Source organism: Dendropsophus ebraccatus, chromosome 11, assembly GCF_027789765.1.
Source record: "Dendropsophus ebraccatus isolate aDenEbr1 chromosome 11, aDenEbr1.pat, whole genome shotgun sequence".
Classification (NCBI taxonomy): Eukaryota; Metazoa; Chordata; class Amphibia; order Anura; family Hylidae; genus Dendropsophus; species Dendropsophus ebraccatus.
Window position 1 is genome coordinate 20,543,829 of NC_091464.1, and position 18,800 is coordinate 20,562,628.

Here is an 18,800-nt window from a genome sequence, read left to right on the forward strand (position 1 = left end):
TTTTCTATTATAGATGCTTTTATTACAGACTGGCTTTAAGCATGGTCATACCTGTAACATATACTTAAATAAAAAATATAATTCAAAACAGTCTTTGAGGAAATTTTTCAAGTTAAAGTGCTTAGCGCTTGCTGTGCCTCCCGTAGTTGAGGTAATGTGCCAAGTTTGTGCTCTTAAACTCTATCCAGCAGTATCTTGGTATCTTCACCTGCCATGTCCAGCCAGTGGAATGACAAACACAGATATATCATCTAGGGAGGCTAGCTTTCCAGTTGGTAACCTCCAGCTGTTCTCCTTGCGAACCCCTCTAGTACGAAGAACAAGCTCTTGAGCAGCAAGGTTATACCTGCAAGAAAACACAGATGTAATTACAGACCTAAAAAAAACGTGAGCCACCCATGTAAGCTCTCCTCTGACTGTCCATTCTCTGATGGCTGTAGAGAGGCCAATGCATAGCAAGCTTGGAAATCCATTGGCAGCCAGTAATGACGACGTTGGGCTGCTGATGGGGTGACGCCTTCACATTCGCTTAGTACTGCGGTCATGATTAGACTGTGACTTATAACCTGTTAAACTGCCAGGATTGGAGGTTTCTCCGGTCCTGGCAGTTAGTACGGGAACCTGGTTGTCATACTGACAGTCGAGCTCCCTCGGTAATTCCCATTTCCAGAATTAAGATGAAATTTGCACCAAAATATTGGTTTACATGAGTTGCACCAAAATTTATTTTTTTATACGCGTTTTTAAACACTTAAAGGGCGTTGAAAAACATGACCACTTTCTTCCAGAGACCGTACAACTCTTGTCTCCAGTTTGGGTGCAGGTTTTGCTACTCGGTTCTATTAAAATGAATGGAGCTTAATCACAAACCGCACCTCATCTAGAGACAAGAGTGGTGCTGTCTCTGAAAGTGGCCATGTTTTTCAACGCTGCATAACCCCTTTAAGCTCTCTGACAAAAGGGATGTGGCTTCCCAGAAACGGATCATATTCTAAATGTACCAAGACTTTGTAAAGTAGACCAATTAATAATCACTCTAATGCTACGTTTACACGGAACGATTATCGGGCGAATTTTCGCGATAACGATCGAATTTGAACGATAATCGTACGTGTAAACGCGGCGAACGATCGAGAAATCGTTCATTTTGATCTTTTAACATGTTCTTAAATCGTCGTTCGCAAAAAATTCGCCGATTGTTCCGTGTAAACAGTCGTTCACTGATTTTACCTATGTGTGAGATAGGCTTAAGCGATGGCAAAACGAATTTTCTGTACGATATTTCGTTCCATCTAAACGCTGATCGTTATAAAAAAAAAAATCGTTACTTCAAAATCGTTAATCGTACGATCGGGCCAATAATCGCCTCGTGTACACTTAGCATAAGGGTCTATTTACACAGAAAGATTATTATCTGACAGATTATCTGCCAAAGATTTGAAGCCAAAGCCAGGAATGGATTTGAAAAGAGGAGAAATCTCAGGCTTTCCTTTATGACCTGATCTCTGTTTAAAGTCTGTTCCTGGTTTTGGCTTCAAATCTTTGGCAGATAATCTGTCAGATAATCTTTCTGTGTGAATGGACCCTAAGCTTACACCACACAGTCCACAGATATACCACATTTATTACACTACCCTATGCACTGTTATTAAATTTGGCACATCTAAAGTCTGTTTGTCTTTAGTTTTCAGTATTATACGGTATAAGAAAATAGTATGTGTGTTGTTAAAAGCGACTCTGTGCCCACAATCTGTGTCCCCCAAAACCACTTGTACCATCAGATAGCTGCTTTTAATCCAAGATCTGTCCTGGGGTCCGTTCAGCAGGTGACGCAGTTATTGTCCTAAAAAACAGCTTTTAAACTTGCAGCCTTTGTGGCCTAGATTGTGTATGCATTAGGCTGGCACAACCTCTCTGTCCCTCCTCCACACCCTCCTCATCATTAGGAATGCTCCAAGCAGATTTCCTCCTATTCCTCACCTGTGTCAGCATGGCACATGGGCTGCATCTTTAAGGCACCTGTGCAGTTTCACTGCAGTGGAATAGGAAAAATCCTGCCAGTAGCATCCCTAATGATGAAGAGGGCGGGGAAGAGGGATGAAGGGGTGGTACAAGATTAGGGCACAGATAACCTAGGCGACGGCCGTTTGGCACAGGGCTGCAAGTTTAAAAGTTGTTTTTTAGGACAATAACTACATCACCTGCTGAACGGACCCCAGGACAGATCTTGGATTAAAAGCAGCTATCCGAAGGTACAAGTGGTTTTGGGGGGCAGATTGTGGGTACAGAATCTAGTACTAGTACTAGTTCCTAGAACCAACAGTTGTAGGGCATCTAGATATCTTAAAGAGCTGAACTGCTTAACGCAACCCCACATACATGTACATGAATTAGGTAAACTGTCACCATGCAAAATTGTGCAGTGACAGCTTAACTTTAACTGCTGGCAACCAGCCTGGCACCTATTGCCGCTAGCCTTGGCTGGGATTAGATGTGATTGGTCATTACAGCAAACAATGAAGTGAACAGGTATCACTTGACATGCGCCTGCAATAACACCACCAATACCTACCTATTTGGTTGGTCAGTGCCGTGAGTTGCAAAGACTCTTTGAACGATTTCTGCCACTTCTCTGTCAGTAATAACATCCCACAGTCCATCAGTGCCCATTACCATGACATCATCCGCATTATGGTCACATCCAGCCAAATCATAAACCTTCACCTGCAGAAATAGAAAGTCCTGAATATGGTATTCCCATCTGGACAAAATATACCCCTATTCACATTATCCAAGGCTTAGGGCATAACTAAGAGATTGCAGGAGGAATGCAACTGATGGGAATGAGAACCGGGACCATGAAATCTGAGTGGTGGGCCGAGTATTTGCACCCCTGCTCCATTCATTCTCTACCAAGTCACTAGAGAGAGCCAAAATCTGCATCAGTTCCATAGTGAATGAATGGAACAGCGACCCCTAAAGGGATGAGGGCTGGAACACCTTCTCGCTTCTCCTCCCATCCCAAGTCCTGTTACCAAATCTCACACCTACATACAATGCTTGAACTGAGCAGGAACGAAATTTGGAAACAAGTCGCAGCTTCCAGCAGGGATGGAAGGGGGAAGGAGGAGGCATTACAGGTCTCAGCACTTCAGGGGAGTGGGAATGTTTCTTTGCTTAGAAAAATAACTTTTTTTTTTACATTATGGAAACACATACAGATATAGGAAAGGTACCATGTGTCTTCTTGCCTCACCAGCATCTAACAGTGTCAGCAGTTTGGAAATTGAATTGCAGCTGACAGATTTACTTCAACGTAGCCCAGGCGAATAGACTATTGTATTGTATTGTATTTGTTAAAGGGGTACTCCAGCAGGGGGAGGGGCACTTTTTTGCTGGGACCGGGGAGGAGGTGGCCGAGGGACACAACGTCCACTCAACTCCCCGGTTCCAGTGGCGGGTCCCGCATTGCGGCGCTCCGGTGCCCGGGTCCCGTCCGCTTCCGGGTGTCTGCCGCGGGCCCGAGACGTGACGTCTCAGGTCCGCTCAACTACTCAGTGAAGGAGGCGGGATCCGTTTCACGTCACGTCTCGGGACCTGGGAACCGGACCTGCCACTGGAACCGGGGAGGTGAGTGGACGTTGTTTCCCTCGGCCACCTCTTCCCCGGTCCCAGCAAAAAAAGTGCCCCCCCCGCTGGAGTACCCCTTTAAAGCTGTTAATAGAAAACTAATAAAAGATTATAATACTAAAACCAGGATTTTTGGTTGACTGATGTCATGTCACGTGTGGACTTGAGTATCAGAGACATGCTTGTGAGAGCAGTTTAATATATTAAATTTATGTTTGCCATTAGAAAGGGAAAGGTGTTGTCCAAGGGTCGGAACTGCGCGTCCTTGTTGGACAGCACTTTGCACCGCTGCACAATACTGTGTGTCTTTATAGTCTATTGTCTACAAAGTATTATATGCTGATTTCTGTCAAAGCTGCTATTCATGTTACATTTTAAGCCGGTTTGGGTGAGTGTATGCCCAACACAATAGCACTAAGCGCTCAAGCTGGTTTTATGTGAACACACTGTGTATTAATGTTTATTAATGTAAGGCGGGTGAAAAGAGAACTGTGTAAGAACCCCCTTTCTGCCTACAGTCACCCTTCTTAAAAGGAGAAGAAAAAGGAATAAAGTTGGATTCTGGTGCAGCCAAAAATGTCTCCAAGGACAAGTAGAAGTAAAAGCAATGGATGATTTATTGTATTTAAAACCAATAGAATACATAAAAATGGCGATAAATAAAACTGACAGCGCCAAAGGTTTGTACCACTAAACAACCGCCTTTCAAGTATGAGTCAGTGTAAGGTTATTGAAACAATACTCAAGAACAAGAATACCACATATATGGGTGCACCCCACAAAAAATCACAAACATATTCGTTTAAGACATATAATACACATCAATTTTATTAGTACACAAAAACAGCACAACAACAAAAATGGATTAAAAACACACACAAAAAAAATCCAAAACAGGGAATACAGAAATAACAGAGTATCCCTGAATAATCAGGGCAATAACCTAACAGGGCGCTAGTTATTGAAGCAAATAACTTCCTCTATCTGTGACTGATCCATGTATTCTAATACAGATGGCAATAAAGCATGAAACAATGGGTACTATTCGATAGGGGCCCGATAACAACTGTAAATGAGCGCCGATCTGCTACATTGGCGCTTGTTTAGTGGGCCTATTACACGGCCCGATAATCATTTAACAAGGGCTGCAAGGACATTGTTACCGATATCCTTGCAGCCCTTGCTTAAACTGTATACATTACCTATCCACGCTCCAGGGCTGCTCCTGCGGTCTGCTTCTCCGCAGGTCCCGCGCTCTAGCTTCAGAGCAGCCTGTCAGCTGACAGGCCACTCAGCCAATCACAGGCCGCGCGCGGTCCGGGAATATGATTGGATGAGCGGCCAGTCAGCTCAGACAGGACGCTCTGAAACTGCAGCGAGCGGGACCCAGGGAGAAGCGGACCGCAGGAGCAGCCCTGGAGCGTGGATAGGTAATGTATATCGTCAGTCGCCGGCCGCGCACCCCATTTTCACGTAGCGGTGTGCGGTCGGCGCCCGACATTTATAGGTTCTAACCTATATCAATGATCAGCCGATGATCATTGTCATCAGGTGATCGTTGTATTTATTACACGGAGCGATAATCAGCTGATTTGTCTGATTATCGTTCCGTTTAATAGTACCCAATGAAAAAGTGAACCACTCCAGGGCGGACTCTGTCTGGTTCATGTTTATCCATACCTTTACATTTACTTTATTGTTGGGTTACTTATTTAATTTTGGCTGGGAGATTATGTATTTATATGCTTTGTTGCACAGATATTTCCAGCACTAGTGCACCTTGATTGAACAGTGATTTGGCACTTTATTATGAAATTGTTCACTTTTGGATTGTTTCATGCTTTATCGCCATGTTTTATTGCCATCTGTATTAGAATACATGGACCAGTCACAGATAGAGGAAGTTATTTGCTTCTCTAACTAGTGCCCTGTTAGATTATTGCCCTGATTATTCTTCAGGGATACCCTGTTATTTCTGTATTCCCTGTTTTAGGGGTTTTTAGTGTTTTTAATCCATTTTTGTTGTTGTCCAGTTTTTGTGAACTAATAAAATTGATGTGTATGTCTTAAACGAATATTTTTGTGATTTTTTTTGTGGGGTGCATCTATATATGTGGTACCTTCTTGTTCTTGAGTATTGTTTCAATTTGGTGTGAAAATTGGTACCGGGCGGCACCCCCTGTTTTTGGACAGTTTAATATCCAGGTAGAGCCCCCTTTGTTTATACTTGCTATAGTCAGTGTAAGATTATGTCTGCATCTATGTGTTATGTCTCCTGCTTAGGCTGGGTTCACACTGCGTCTTCAGCATACGTTTAACGGATCAGTTTTTTTTAACGGACAAAAAAAATAGTGTCAGCAACGTTTTTGTGTCCGTCAAAAAAAATGGATCCGTTTTGATCCGTTTTTTTTTATAATGGAAGTTAATGGAAAAACGGATCAAAACGGATGCACACAAATGCATCAGTTTTTTGCAATCCGTTTTTCATCCGTTTTTTGCAAAAAACGGAGTGCAAAAACGCAGTGTGAACCCAGCCTTATTCAGCTACCTGTTAAATACTGTACATGTTTGGTTATTCGGTCCTGCATGGCCTCTTGTTTATCGTTATATACTTTTTGAAAATTCTTAAAAAACAATAACAAAAAAATTATTTAGTTAAACCGCATAAGTCACTATAATAAATCTAATCAAAAGAATGATGGTTGACCTCAGGGAGATCAACCAAAACCCCACAGAGACACATAGTTACATAGTTAAATAGTTAATAAGACAAGGGTCCATCAAGTTCAACCTACAGAAACCCTGCTGGGCTGAAGGCAAAAACCCTTATGAGGCAGATGCCAATTGCCCCATCACAGGGAGTAAAATTCCTTCACAATCCCAATGGCAATCAGAATAAATCCCTGGATCAGCGTCCTATCACATGAAATCTAGTGCCCATAATTTGTAATATATTTTTCTAGAAAAGCATCCAGGCCTTCCTTGAACTCATTTAATGAATCAGCCATAACAACATTGTGTAGCAGAGCGTTCCACAGTCTTACCGCTGTAAAGAGTCTGCATCTGAGCTGGTGGTAAAACCTTATTTCCTCTAGACCATCACATGTTTCCCAATGTCAGAGAAACACGTAATGGTGTCTCCGCGGTGTTCTAGTTGATCTCCCTGAGGTTACCCATCATTCTTTTGCATGCATTTACTAGCCTTTGCTCCCACTAGCCAGAATCCTACTCCACAATGATGAGGGGCATATACCCTGAAACAGCTGCCTGTGGATGGATACCTTGCTTGGATGGTTTCTTTAATTGGAGATCTTCCATGGCTTGGTTGTTCCCTCCCAGTGGAAGGTCTGGTTAGCTGACTGACATTGAGAAACACATGATTGTGTCTCTGCAGTATTTTTGCATATGTAATAAACCTATGTTACCCTGGTTCCGGGCTTGCCTTGCCTCATGGTGCCAGTATTCGGATAAAAAAATTTATTTTATTCCACCAGTGTTTTGTCAAAGAGCTCGCCTAAAGCATCTGTGCCCTAGTCCTCCAGCTCCTCTCTCTTCTTCCCCACCTTTCTTCTTTGTTGGCACGCCCCTGGGCTGGATATTCATCTTTGGCAGGCCTAGGGCACAGATGCTGTAGGATGCTGTAGGCCCCTCCATCTGACACCACACCACCAGAACAAGAGTTTTTTTTACTTGACAAGACAAGACAAGCCCAGGGCCAGGCATACATTGAGGAAAGCACTGAACGGTAGTGGAGGTTTGGGGGCGGTATCGGGTTGATACAGCTTTAAGGTCCCCATGCACTTTATACTAAAATTGGCCTAACCAAGTCGCCACTGTTTTTAAAGGCATTTAGGCAACTTAAAGCGACTCCGTACCCACAATCTGTCCCCCCCAAACCACTTGTACCTTCGGATAGCTGCTTACATTTGTATATGCATTAGGCTGGCACCACCTCTATGTCCTTCCTCCCCACCCTCCTCATCTTTAGGAATGATCCAGGAACATTTACTGCTGTTTGAGCTTTGCACAGGTGTATTAACGATCCAGCCCATGTGCCGGGCTGCCACAGGTAGGGAATAGGAAGCAATCTGCCTGGAGTATTCCTAATGATGAGGAGGGTGGGGAGGAAGGACAGAGAGGGTGTGCCAGCCTAATGCATGTACTAATGTAAGCCCCGGCCGTTAGACACAGCGCTGCCAGATTAAAAGTTGTTTTTATCACTATAACTACATCACCTGCCGAACTGACCCCCAGACAGATCTTGGATTAAAAGCAGCTATCCGAAGGTACAAGTGGTTTGGGGGGGTCAGATTGAGGGGACAGAGTCGCTTTAAAGGGGTATTCTGGCTAAAATGTACTATGTATGTGATGAGCTATCCACAGAATAGTTGATCGGTTACTGATCGTCAGGGTTTAGCAGGACACCAGCTACAGGTCAACAGTAAAATATAAATGTCACTATAAATAATGTCTTTTTGTTTGTGGTGTTTTTTCTCTATGACGTTCTCCCACAGGCTGCATAGAACATGGAAACAATAGAAAGAACGAAGGTTCAAAACTTTTCAGTGCAGCCGCAAGATAAATGCTTCAGGTTGTGGTTAAAACATATAAAGACACATGCGGTATACGTACCCCTGGCATACAAGACAAGAATGGTTTGATGTAGATATTTGAGTTATATACTTTAAGATCGTGGTCTCCAAATCCCCGAGTCACCCCAATGGTGGCCATAACTCGAGCCTAGTGGAACAACAATAAAACGCACAAAAACAGTTAGCATGTATAACGGATTGCTGTATAATATATTAATAGTCCTTAGTGACGGGCAGCTACAGACAAGCATTTCTTTCTAACTTATCAGTTCATGTTAAAGGGGTACTCCAGCAAAAGCATTTTTCGTTCAAACCAACTGGTTTTGAAAAGTCATATAGATTTGTAATTTACTTCTTATTTAAAATCTCCAGTCTTCCGGTACCTATTAGCTGCTGACACAGTGCTCTCTGCTGCCACCTCTGTCCATGTCAGGAACTGTCCAGAGCAGGGGATTTGCTGCTGCTCTGGACAGTTCCTGACAAGGGCAGAGGTGGCAGCAGAGAGCGCTGTGTCAGACTGGACAGAATATACCACTTCCTGTAGACATACAGCAGCTGATAAGTACTGGAAGACTTGAGATTTCTAAATAGTAAATTACAAAAGTATATTGAGTAAAGCAGTTAATGAGAATCGATCTATGTGTATGTCTAGTGTATGGATAACACCCTAATATACTTGGTCAAAACTACATTAACCCTTTGAGGACCAGGCCCAAAATGACCCAGTGGACCGCGCAAATTTTGATCTTTGCGCTTTTGTTTTTCCCTCCTCCCCCTCTAAGAGCTCTAGCACTTTCAATTTTCTATCTACAAGGCCATGTAAGTGCTTGTTTTTTACAGGAATAGTTGTACTGTGTAATGGCGTCTTTCATTTTACCATAACATGTATGACGGAATCCCAAATATATTATTTATGAAGATATAAATAGGTGAAATCGTAAAAAAGAATGCAATATGGTAACGTTTGGGGGGTTCCTGTGTCTACGTAATGCACTATATGGTAACAGCGACATGATACTATTATTCTATAGGTCAGTCTGAACACAACCATATGCAGGTTACACAGATTCTCTAATGTTAAATATATTTTTTTAATGAAATCCTTTTTTTTGGCAATTAAATATTAATAAAATGGGCCTATTGTGACGCTAATAACGGTTTTATTTTTTATATTCTTTATTTATATAATGGGAAAGGGGGGTGATTTAGACTTTTATTGGGGGAGGGGCTTTGGGGTAGTGTGTTAGTGATTTTAACTTTTTTTTTATACATTTTAAGTCCCTTTGGGGGACTTCTACATACATCACTTTCATTTTACACACTGATGATTGCTATGCCATAGGCATAGCATTGATCAGTGTTATCGGCGATCTGCTCATTGAGCCTGCCTGTGCAGGCTCAGAGAACAGATCGCCGATCGGACCGTGCGGAGGCAGGTGAGAGACCTCCGGCGGTCCGTTTTAACGATCGGAACCCTCGCAGTCACACTGCGGGGGTCCCGATCCGTAAGTGACAGGGGCCTCCCCCTGTCACTTACACCTAAACGTCGCAGGCACGCCGTGATCGCAGCGTTTAAGGAGTTAATGTCACACTGCAGCGCGATCGCTGCAGCGTGTCATTAACGGTGAGGTGCCTGCTGCTGATTGCAGCCGGCCCCCACCTGCTATGAAGCGCGCTCCGCTCCAGAGCGCACTTCATAGCTCAGGACGAATCGGTACGTCCAGGGTCGTCTGGGGACAGACTTCCAGGACGTACCGTTAAGTCTTAGGTCGTCTAGGGGTTACAGAAGAAGTCCGGTGAAAATTTCTATTAAAGTATTGTATTGCCCCCCAAAAGTTATACAAATCACCAATATACACTTATTACCGGAAATGCTGAGAGCTGTGCGGGCTGTGGCTAGTGGAGAGGATGATGGCAGAGGGATGCTCAGTGTCCCTCCAGTGCCCTGTGTCCCTCAGTGTCCCTCTGCCATCATCCTCTCCAGCAGCCACAGCCTGCATAGCTCTGGGAGTCGGGTCGTGACATCACCATTTTATCCAGGAAGTGACATCACCATGTTATCCAGGAAGTGAAATCACCATGTTATCCAGGAAGTGACATCATCATGTTATCCAGGAAGTGACTTCACCATGTTATCCAGGAAGTGACATCACCATTTTATCCAGGAAGTAACATCACCATGTTATCCAGGAAGTGACATCACCATGTTGTCCAGGAAGTGACATCACCATGTTATCCAGGAAGTGAAGCATTGATGCAGTAGTAAGTGCAGGGAAAGCACTTTGTAAGCATTTCCTGTAATAAGTGTATATTGGGGATTTGTATAACTTTTTTAACCGGACTTCTTTAACCTGCTGCATTTCTGACCCATTTTCAAGCATATGGTTTTCCTGGGGTTACTAATATATACAAACCTTTTTGCCTTCACCATAAATGAGTGGGAACTTCATATCATCTTCTTCAATCGATTTATAAGCCCTATAAATAGAGAATAAATATATGCAGTTAAAATGGACATTTCTCGCATAATTTTAAAAACATAACCCAAACTACAGACTCAGCTATGGTTTATTAAAAACAAATATATATACTTGATTGGATTGCTGTTAATTGGATGACCACGTCTTATTATGAGCAGATTACCCTACAGCCTGTCATGGCCTTTCTGAATGCTGGGATATTATTTCCTGTCAATGTATGTTCATGAGAAGAGATGAGTGCAACAAGCTGGAGTCTGATCATTGGGCATTTGAATATTGGTGACTGAAGAAGTTGGATGCAGCCCTAGGGAGTCCAAGGGAATAGGGATACAACCATAGGCCATAAGCTATATCTATATTTTTCAGGACTCCCTAGGGCTGCATCCAACGTCTCCAGTTACCGATATTCAAATGTTGAACGATCAAACTTGAGTCTTCTTTATTTCTATTCTTCAGTAATGCTTTTATTTAGTTTCCTCTTTTTTTATTTTGGCCTGGTGAAGAACACGGCTATAAGCAGTGACCCAACCTACCTTAGCTGCTTTGTCCGTTGGATGCCTGAGTGGCCTGAAATCCACCTCCTGTCTTATCACAGACTCAGACAGCTACCCTATCCCTCATGCTTACAGTTTCTATTGTCCAGAACTTGGTTGTTCTTCACATGTGCCAAAGATTTGTAATTTACTTCTATAAAAAAAAAAAAAAAAGTGCTCTCTGCTGCCACCTCTGTCCATATCAGGAACTGTCCAGAGCAGCAGCAAATCCCCATAGAAAACTTCTCCTGCTCTCCAGACTGGAAAGAATACACCACTTCCTGCAGGGCGTACAGCAACTGATAAGTACTGGAAGTCTTGAGATTTTTTTAATAGAAGTATATTACAAATTTCTGGAACTTTCTGGCACAGTTGATTTGAACGAAAACTTTTTTTTTTGCTGGAAAACCCCCTTAACTACTTGGCAGCTGAAGATTCCCCATCCTTGCTCTATTGGCTAGAAAAGCGAAGAACATTTGAATCTTTTTAGTCTCCATGTTTCTTCTCTCACATGGGACACAGTTACATACACAGTCACATGTTCATGACTAGTATAGAACTATAAAGCCCTTATCACCCTCCTATCAGACACGGGTTATATTACCAGCCTGTCATGGTGTGGTCACGATACAACATTCTTTTCTTCAGCTCTTTCTGCTGAATCCTTCTTGGAAACTCAAGGCAAGTAAATTCGTTACCCAGTAGTTCTGGCTTCAAAGAGGCCTGAAAGATAGTTCACAATTTACAAAATATGAGTTTCTTAAACATGGCCGCTTTCCTCCAAAAACAGCACCCCTCTCGTCACCAAGTCAGGGGTGGTTTTGCTATTCCCTCCCCGTCTCCAGCGCTGGTGGTTGTGTACCGTCTCTCCAGTCCCCGGCTGCTTCCTGGTTAGACATGGCGTTGCAGGCCCACTCAGCTAGTCAGCGGCCATAGCAGGGTCCCACCTCTGCCCTGGACTGGCTGATCAGGTCTGGTAGGCCACCTCCCGGGTCCTCTATCTAACCAGGAAGCGTCCGGGGATTGGGGGACTGGAGAGGCGGTATGCGACCACCAGCGCTGGAGACGAGGCGGTAACATGTTATTTGTTTCATCCTCCACGGGACATGCCTCCATGCCTGGTCTTTTCCTTTGAGCTCCACTCATTTCAAAGGAATTAGTTGCTAAACCCCACCCAATCTGGAGACAAGTGTCCTGCTGTCTCTGGAAGAATATATTACATTGTGCTAAATAATAAGCCCCAAATAATACACAACAGTCTGATCCTGAGATGATCTTTTAAAGCACTGAAGTCACTGAAAAGTAGAGCTGAGCTGGCCGAGCCATCGGCATTTGAATCCCGCTATCTGCCTCCTAAATGGGGAAGGTGGAGACGGCCCGGGACCTGCCTGGAAAACATGGATAGAACATAGATCATAGGCTGTATCCCTGATTTCCAGGTGGGACTCGGGCTTGTCTGCACCTTCCCCGCAGATCAAATCAAATCAGGGGCGGACACAGACTGCAGAGGGCCCCTGTGCAAAAAATGTGTTTGGGTCCCCATAACCTATTTGTTTCTCCACCTTTCTGCCTTAAAGGTGCACACATATTTATGCCTGGGCATCCGATACATGTGTCCTGGTTTCTCGGGAGGGCTTTACAGCACAGATGCCAGGGCCCACTAAAGGACTGTACTGCAGTCTGTGCAGGCCCCAGTGTGGTACTGGGGTACCTGTGGCCCACCAATAGAACTAACCATGGGGGGCACCCAAATAAAGGACCCGTCAGAAGCCACATGCTGACCTTGTCCCATCCTGTACTGATGTATCTGTGACCACAGCTGCCTGAATAACAATAACCACAACTCTCAGAATGCCTTACACTGATGAAGCTCTCAGAGAATGCTGGGAGTTGGAGTTTCAACCCCTTGAGTTGTCTGCTCATTTGTACTTCAAATCCTAGCACATCCTCAGGACTGCAGACTGCAGTACATGCTGGGAGTTGTATTTGCAGCTATTGTACTTGGAGCTGCCTTGGTGCATTGTACACTGGATGCTGTGTGAGGGATGAGAGTATATAGCTCAGAGTGTGGAAGAAACCCCAGAACAGCACTAATAGGGGATAGAACACATGGGCCCTTAATCACTGTTTGGGGCACAGGTGGGATACATGTACTGTGTGTGGCTGCACAGGTGGGATACATGTACTGTATGTGGCTGCACAGGTGGGATACATGTACTGTATGTGGCTGCACAGGTGGGATACATGTACTGTATGTGGCTGCACAGGTGGGATACATGTACTGTATGTGGCTGCACAGGTGGGATACATGTACTGTATGTGGCTGCACAGGTGGGATACATGTACTGTATGTGGCTGCACAGGTGGGAGACATGTACTGTATGTGGCTGCACAGGTGGGAGACATGTACTGTATGTGGCTGCACAGGTGGGGGATGTGCTTTATGTGGCTGCACAGGTGGGATACATGTACTGTATGTGGCTGCACAGGTGGGATACATGTACTGTATGTGGCTGCACAGGTGGGATACATGTACTGTATGTGGCTGCACAGGTGGGATACATGTACTGTATGTGGCTGCACAGGTGGGATACATGCACTGTATGTGGCTGCACAGGTGGGATACATGTACTGTATGTGGCTGCACAGGTGGGATACATGTACTGTATGTGGCTGCACAGGTGGGATACATGTACTGTATGTGGCTGCACACGTGGGATACATGTACTGTATGTGGCTGCACAGGTGGGATACATGTACTGTATGTGGCTGCACAGGTGGGATACATGTACTGTATGTGGCTGCACAGGTGGGATACATGTACCGGCTGTCTTCCCGTTCCAAGGAAAAGGTGGAGACAGCCCGAGTCCCACCTGAAAAAACAGGGATACAGCCTATTACGCAGACTGTAATCCTGTTTTCCAGATGGGACTTGGGCTGTCTCCAACTTCCCCACGGAACGGGAAGACAGCGGGAGTCAAATAAAGATGGTTTGGGTTAATACGAACCAGGACATTGAGCCAGTTCGCTCATCTCTAATAGCAACCCGTCCAGTCTCTGTTTTCCTTTATAAATTGAGACCTGATCGGTATCTATGGGTAACATCACAACTTTATGTTCATTCATTCATACAGCACTACCCACTGTGCTGTAAATCCTCACATGGCCTATTTTGGCCTTGAGGACAGAGCTCCAGTTTAAAAAAATCTTGACATGGTTTGGGTAGTAAACTCCCAGCATGGGCTGTAACGGACGGGGCGATGATCACTATATCGTTCTACTTTAAACGATAATTTTCCTGTGTAACTGCAGGCAACCATTAAGAAAAATAGTCTTTTGTGTCGTTGATCCTTGATTTAGACCCTAAAATCATTGTTCGCTGTAATTCCGCATTTGTTCCTTCAAGTTCCGCATTTGTTCACTAATCGTCCAGTGTAATTGCACATTGTTCATTGTCTTGCTGGGATCAGAAGGAATAAACGATCATAGTAACGATCCTAACTAACGACCATCGTTCTGTGTAATATCGTAAACGAGTTCAGGTTAATGATAAACAATCTTGTTTGCGATCGTTTATCGTTAGTCGTTAATTGTTAAAAATCGCTCCATGTAATAGGACCCTTATGGTGCGTTTACACAGACAGATTTATCTGACAGATTTTTAAAGCCAAAACCAGGAACAGACTATAAACAGAGAGCAGGCCATAAAGGAAAGACTGAGATTTCTCCTCTTTTTAAATCCATTCCTGGCTTTGGCTTCCAAAATTGGTCAGATAAATCTCTCTGTGTAAACGCACCATTACACCTCAGGTGTCAATCTGCACCCCCCTCAGCTGTCACTACGATTCCTATAATGCCTCGGCATACAAAAACAAAGCTTTAGCTGTCCAGGCATGATGGGAATTGTAGTTTTGCAACAACTGGAGGGCCGTAGTCTGACCTAACAGTCCATGTTGGGAGTTTTACTACTCAAACAATGTAAAAGTCACAAGTTTCTGAACCACAGTAACATGCAGTAGGCCCATCTGACTATTACTAGCAGCTGACTTGTCAGGGATGTTGTGGTTTTCTATTTCAGATATGCAGGAACGACGTCTGTAATAGTAAGAAGCACGTCTTGCATAACCATTTCGGGAAACGGCCTCACCATTTTAGTTAAATACATCAGAAAGTGAAATGGGGAGGAACAAAAAAATGTCCACATATTGCAAGTATTCACGTATAGGCAGAACCCTGCTAGCGAGGTAAATGGGAGTGTGGTCTGCTTACTAGCAATTGTAGCCTCTGTCTTTCTGTTTCCGGAGTAAATTCATGTGACATCTCAATGGTTTTCCCTTGTCGAATGATTATCGCTCTGTAAATAGAGGTCAGAATATAAGTAAATATAAGAGGCTCACGTGTAATCTCAATGAGTTGTTTTCACAGTGGATACTGCAGCAAATCGGATGTAAAATCTTATGTTCGGCTACAATCACACGTTCCGGACTTTTATATGGATCCGCAATTACGGACAAAAGTAAGGATCTATTCATTCCTATTGGGCTATTCACACGTCCGTAGTTTTATCAATCCGTGAATAGCTTGAAAGGCCTTATTCACACGTTCCGTAACAATGGGCAAATTTAGGGCACATTTTTTGCTGCCGTTTTCCCCCATAGACTATGTTGAGTACAAATTTCATGTCTATAATGTCTTCTAGTAAGTTACATTAAAATAAGAAGATGCCAAAGTATATACCCCCAGCCCTCAACCAAAAAAAAAACACAAAAAAAAAAACACAAAACCTCCACCAGTGGGGCCAATCGTGGCTGAGTAGCTGATGATGCGCCAGAGGGGGGCCAGCATGAGGGAGGGCTGGAGTGGTCCGGCCGGCCTCCTGAAGATTACGTCATTGTCCCAAGACGGCGGCCGGGGTCGACAGTAATTATGTGAGTATAATGCACCACACTTTCGGGGGTGGGGGGAACACGGGGAAGGGGGCCATTCACTTAAATAACACACATTACAAGGTTGTATAACTTTGTAATGTGTGTTATTTAGTGAATAAATGTGTAGCACTGCACTACCCAAATGTTACAGATAGTAAAGTAACATGTACTGTCGCTGCATTCTAAAATTCACCAACAAATTTCGATCAGTGGTACACACAGGGGCATATGTATTATTGTGTTTGCGCCAATATTTTGGCAAATTTAGCGATTTTGCTTACAACGTAAAGTTGTGCAAATTGTTTTTTAAAGGCTTTTGCGCTATTTTGAGGAGTTTGAGCGGAGACTTTTTTTTTCTATTTTTTACGCTCGGAGGGGGTCCTACAATATCTATCCCATGACTAGATGGCTACAGCACCTTTGCTCTCAGGCTAACACCAGCCTAATATGGATGCATGTTGCATATGTATTACAGACGCAGGTCCCGGACTGACTGCATGACAATTTACGTCATCAAACTGATCTGGTCGTAATACGCGTGAAAAAGCGCATCTGTATTAGACTAGCGTGAACTTTAACTCTAAAGGCGTTGGAAATCTCGTGCCTCTTTCTCCCATGAATACTACCTCTATATCTGGTATTTATCACATGCTTTCTAATGCGTATTGCTCAATAGTACTAAACCATGTGGTCTGGGAAAACTTGCTGAAATCAGGACTGTGTGCAATATGTGATCACAGTGGTGTCTACCATGTGACATACTTATTCATAATAATGCAGAGTTAGTTGTACCTGCTGTCGCCGGCATTGGCTACATACAGCTTGCCCATCAAGTATACAGTCACAAGGGCACAGCAGCCGCCATCAATGCTATGGGACGTTCGCTCTCTTTCAATTCGTTCATCCTGTAACCATACGAAAGTAATGGTGTCAACAAGCAGGAAACGAAGCTTTAATTTTTGGGGTTCTAATAGTGCAAGACTTACAACAGTAGACAAATAAACTGACACGTGCAATTGATCGGAGAAGTCAACTTGTCTACAAAGGTGCAAACATACTAAAGTGCAGCAGATCCAGGGCTATGGAGTCGGTAAGCCACAGCTCTGATTCCGAATCCAACTCCGACTCCTGAATTTTATTAGGCACTGACTCCGACTCCCAACTTCCCAGACACCAGGGGAGTTATTTATCACACTGGCTCAGCAGCTTCTCTCTAATGTCCTACATGATCCTGGGGCGATTTCTGAAGGAATAAGGCAAAGATATAAAGCAGATTCTCCTGTGTGTGCAGTGGATGCAGCCAGTCTCCAGCCTCCATGTCCTGAACAACTCAGAACTAGGCTATGTTCACACCACGTAAAAGTATGGCCGTTGTTGCCATAGGCAACAGCGGCCGTATTTTTAACGCGGTGGAACAATGCCTTATTCACAACGGAATCCTGGCCGGAGCATATACACATCATATGCGCTCCGGCTGGGATCCCGTGCGGGGCCGCAAATAACTGACATAACTGACAATGAATTGCGGCCGTAGGAAACCCTGTCAGTTCACACAGTGAAGCGAGCGGCTCCGGTCACTTGCTTCACTGTGTGCTATGGGAAGCTCTGATGCAGGTGCACGCTGATGCCCCCACATCAGAGCTCTGCGGCCGGAAACATCATCCGGCCGGTACTTAAGTACCGACTGGGATGATCCAGCCAGAGACTGGCCGTTTCGTACTCCAAGCAAAACTAGCTCCAACCCTGGCTCCACAGCCCTGAGCAGATCACCACCAAAATGAACCAAGGAGTCTACCAGTGTCTATAACAATGGTTTAGCGCACAATACTGGGTATTGGGTTCTGGGGCAGATGGTCAGTGCACCTCTACTAATGAAGTTACATTGGCAAAAAAGGCTTAAATTTTTATAGCAATATTGGAATTGAATCTACCCTGACTGGCAAAGTGTCGCCTTCTCTGATGAGTCGCATTTTCAGCTTTATCCAACAGATGGATGCTGGTGTCTCAGATGAGAAAAAGAGAACAAACACCATGCAGCTATTGCTGGCAGAACACAAACTGGTGGCAGTGGTATGGTCTAGGGAACTTTTCTGTGGCATTGTCTGGGCCCACTCATCTAGGTGGTAGGCACTCCTAAATGATTTGAGTAGAAATCCATTCTTTTCTGCTGACTGTCTTCCCTGGATCAGATGGGATCTTCCAACAAGAACAGAAGCCATTTCCCCCCGAGTTGTGATGAAAATGCTTGTCCTAACTGATGAACTGGTCGCTCAGCCAATCAGTGACTGGAGCGACATCTTGCCCCAGTCACTGATTGGCTGAGTGGCCAGTCCATCGGCCAGGTCTTGTTGTGTCAGCGCCGGGGATCCTGGAGCCTGGTGCTGGTCCTGAGGCCGGTCAATCACAGCGGGCATGGGGAGAGGTAAGTTCCTACTCCTGATCAAATTCCCCCCGCCCCTGCCGGCTGCCAGATTTGGGACCAGAATGCCATTTTGAGAGTTGAGGATTATCCTATATACTGTATACAAAGGAACAATGGGCTTAGTTCATAAAAAATACAAATAACTTTTATTATGTATAAATAGGTACCAATACATATAACATTTTATCTGAATAAAGTTAAAAAAATGACCACAG

The 18,800-nt window shown here is 44.2% G+C and overlaps 1 protein-coding gene across 2 annotated transcripts in view; it reads right to left on the reverse strand.

Moving 5' to 3' along the window:
- Positions 1 to 18,800, reverse strand: part of PPM1J (protein phosphatase, Mg2+/Mn2+ dependent 1J) — a 40,794-nt gene continuing 21,994 nt past the window's right edge. For both annotated transcript variants that reach the window (XM_069945296.1, XM_069945295.1), the window contains exons 4-10: positions 16,956 to 17,068; positions 15,505 to 15,589; positions 11,840 to 11,958; positions 10,637 to 10,700; positions 8,263 to 8,370; positions 2,573 to 2,724; positions 1 to 346 (exon numbers count right to left, since the gene is read on the reverse strand). In XM_069945296.1, coding sequence (XP_069801397.1) covers positions 205 to 346; positions 2,573 to 2,724; positions 8,263 to 8,370; positions 10,637 to 10,700; positions 11,840 to 11,958; positions 15,505 to 15,589; positions 16,956 to 17,068 — 783 coding nt within the window. In that variant the 3' untranslated portion in view covers positions 1 to 204. The remainder of the gene's footprint in view (positions 347 to 2,572; positions 2,725 to 8,262; positions 8,371 to 10,636; positions 10,701 to 11,839; positions 11,959 to 15,504; positions 15,590 to 16,955; positions 17,069 to 18,800) is intronic.